We start from the raw sequence: 973 nt of genomic DNA, 5'->3' as shown, positions 1-973 counted from the left end.
ATGACTCCCATCGAACCGTTGCTCAAAGCAACTTTCGATCCTCCATCCGCTTCCAAGGTGACAGGGCCAGCAACGTTTGCAATTGTCTTTTCGACAACTTGGACGCTTTCTTCTTCTTCTCTGCTACCCTTGCTTACTTCTTGAAGCGCAGAGCCTCCCGTACCGGCGGTATGCTTTTCTTTGCCATCCACACTTCCGCTATCTTTTTCAACATCGACCGCATCTTTCTTCTCTGTCACTTTTTTGGATGCACGTTGAGCAACAGCATTGCCGGCTCTCTTTCCGTGTCTTCGCCTTCTCGTTGCGGCGGATACACTTGCTTCGCCCAACGTAGTGTTTGAAATGGCATTTTGATCGATGGCCGAGCTCGAACCTTCTGAAAAGGGGATCTTGTTCACTGGTAAGCGGCTTGTCAGGAGCTGTCTCGGTAAAGGTTACCTTTTTCACGTCAATTGATGGAATGGATGGCGACACATGGGTATGAGGTACAGGCTGCCAGGCCATATTCTTTACCATTTGGCTAATCTCAACAGCACTTTGTCGTCTATATTCTAGACTTCCGATGTACAACAATCCACAACAAACTGCAAAGAAGAAGAGGATAGCGATTTGCGTGGTCACTACGGTAGGAGAGGACCATGAAGATGATGCGTCCTTCAGCTCTTTTGCTCGGACCTGATCCTCGAGCCTTTCCGTTCGAGAGGTTTCTTGCCCGTTCTTTGTAGAGCCATCTTCGATTCCTAAAAGCGGAGCATGACCCGGACCAAGACCAAGCAGTTCATCAGCTCCCAGATCATCATTGTCATTCCCCTGCAAATCGTAAGAGCCAAGCAAACAGCCTGAAGCAGAGCACGATCTATGACTGAAATCATCGTGATGAGTATGATCGCTCGCACCGATGCCTGCAGGTGCTCGAGGAGAGAAGGCTACCAGAGGATATTGATCGCTCCCCATTGCAAACAGGTGGCCGTTG

At 49.4% G+C, this 973-nt stretch overlaps 1 protein-coding gene across 1 annotated transcript; it reads right to left on the bottom strand.

Moving 5' to 3' along the window:
• Positions 1 to 16: 16 nt before the first annotated feature.
• On the bottom strand, positions 17 to 954 carry FA14DRAFT_182264 (uncharacterized protein; the record flags this gene model as incomplete). The annotated part of the gene is made up of 2 exons (XM_025501189.1): positions 17 to 373; positions 399 to 954. Coding segments are annotated over 2 exons (913 nt in total), but the record flags the coding sequence as incomplete, so codon positions are not given.
• Positions 955 to 973: the final 19 nt, after the last annotated feature.

Source organism: Meira miltonrushii, assembly GCF_003144205.1.
Source record: "Meira miltonrushii strain MCA 3882 unplaced genomic scaffold FA14scaffold_5, whole genome shotgun sequence".
Lineage (NCBI taxonomy): Eukaryota > Fungi > Basidiomycota > Exobasidiomycetes > Exobasidiales > Brachybasidiaceae > Meira > Meira miltonrushii.
The sequence above is the reverse complement of the archived record's forward strand: the minus strand, read 5'-3'. Positions and strand labels throughout refer to the sequence as shown.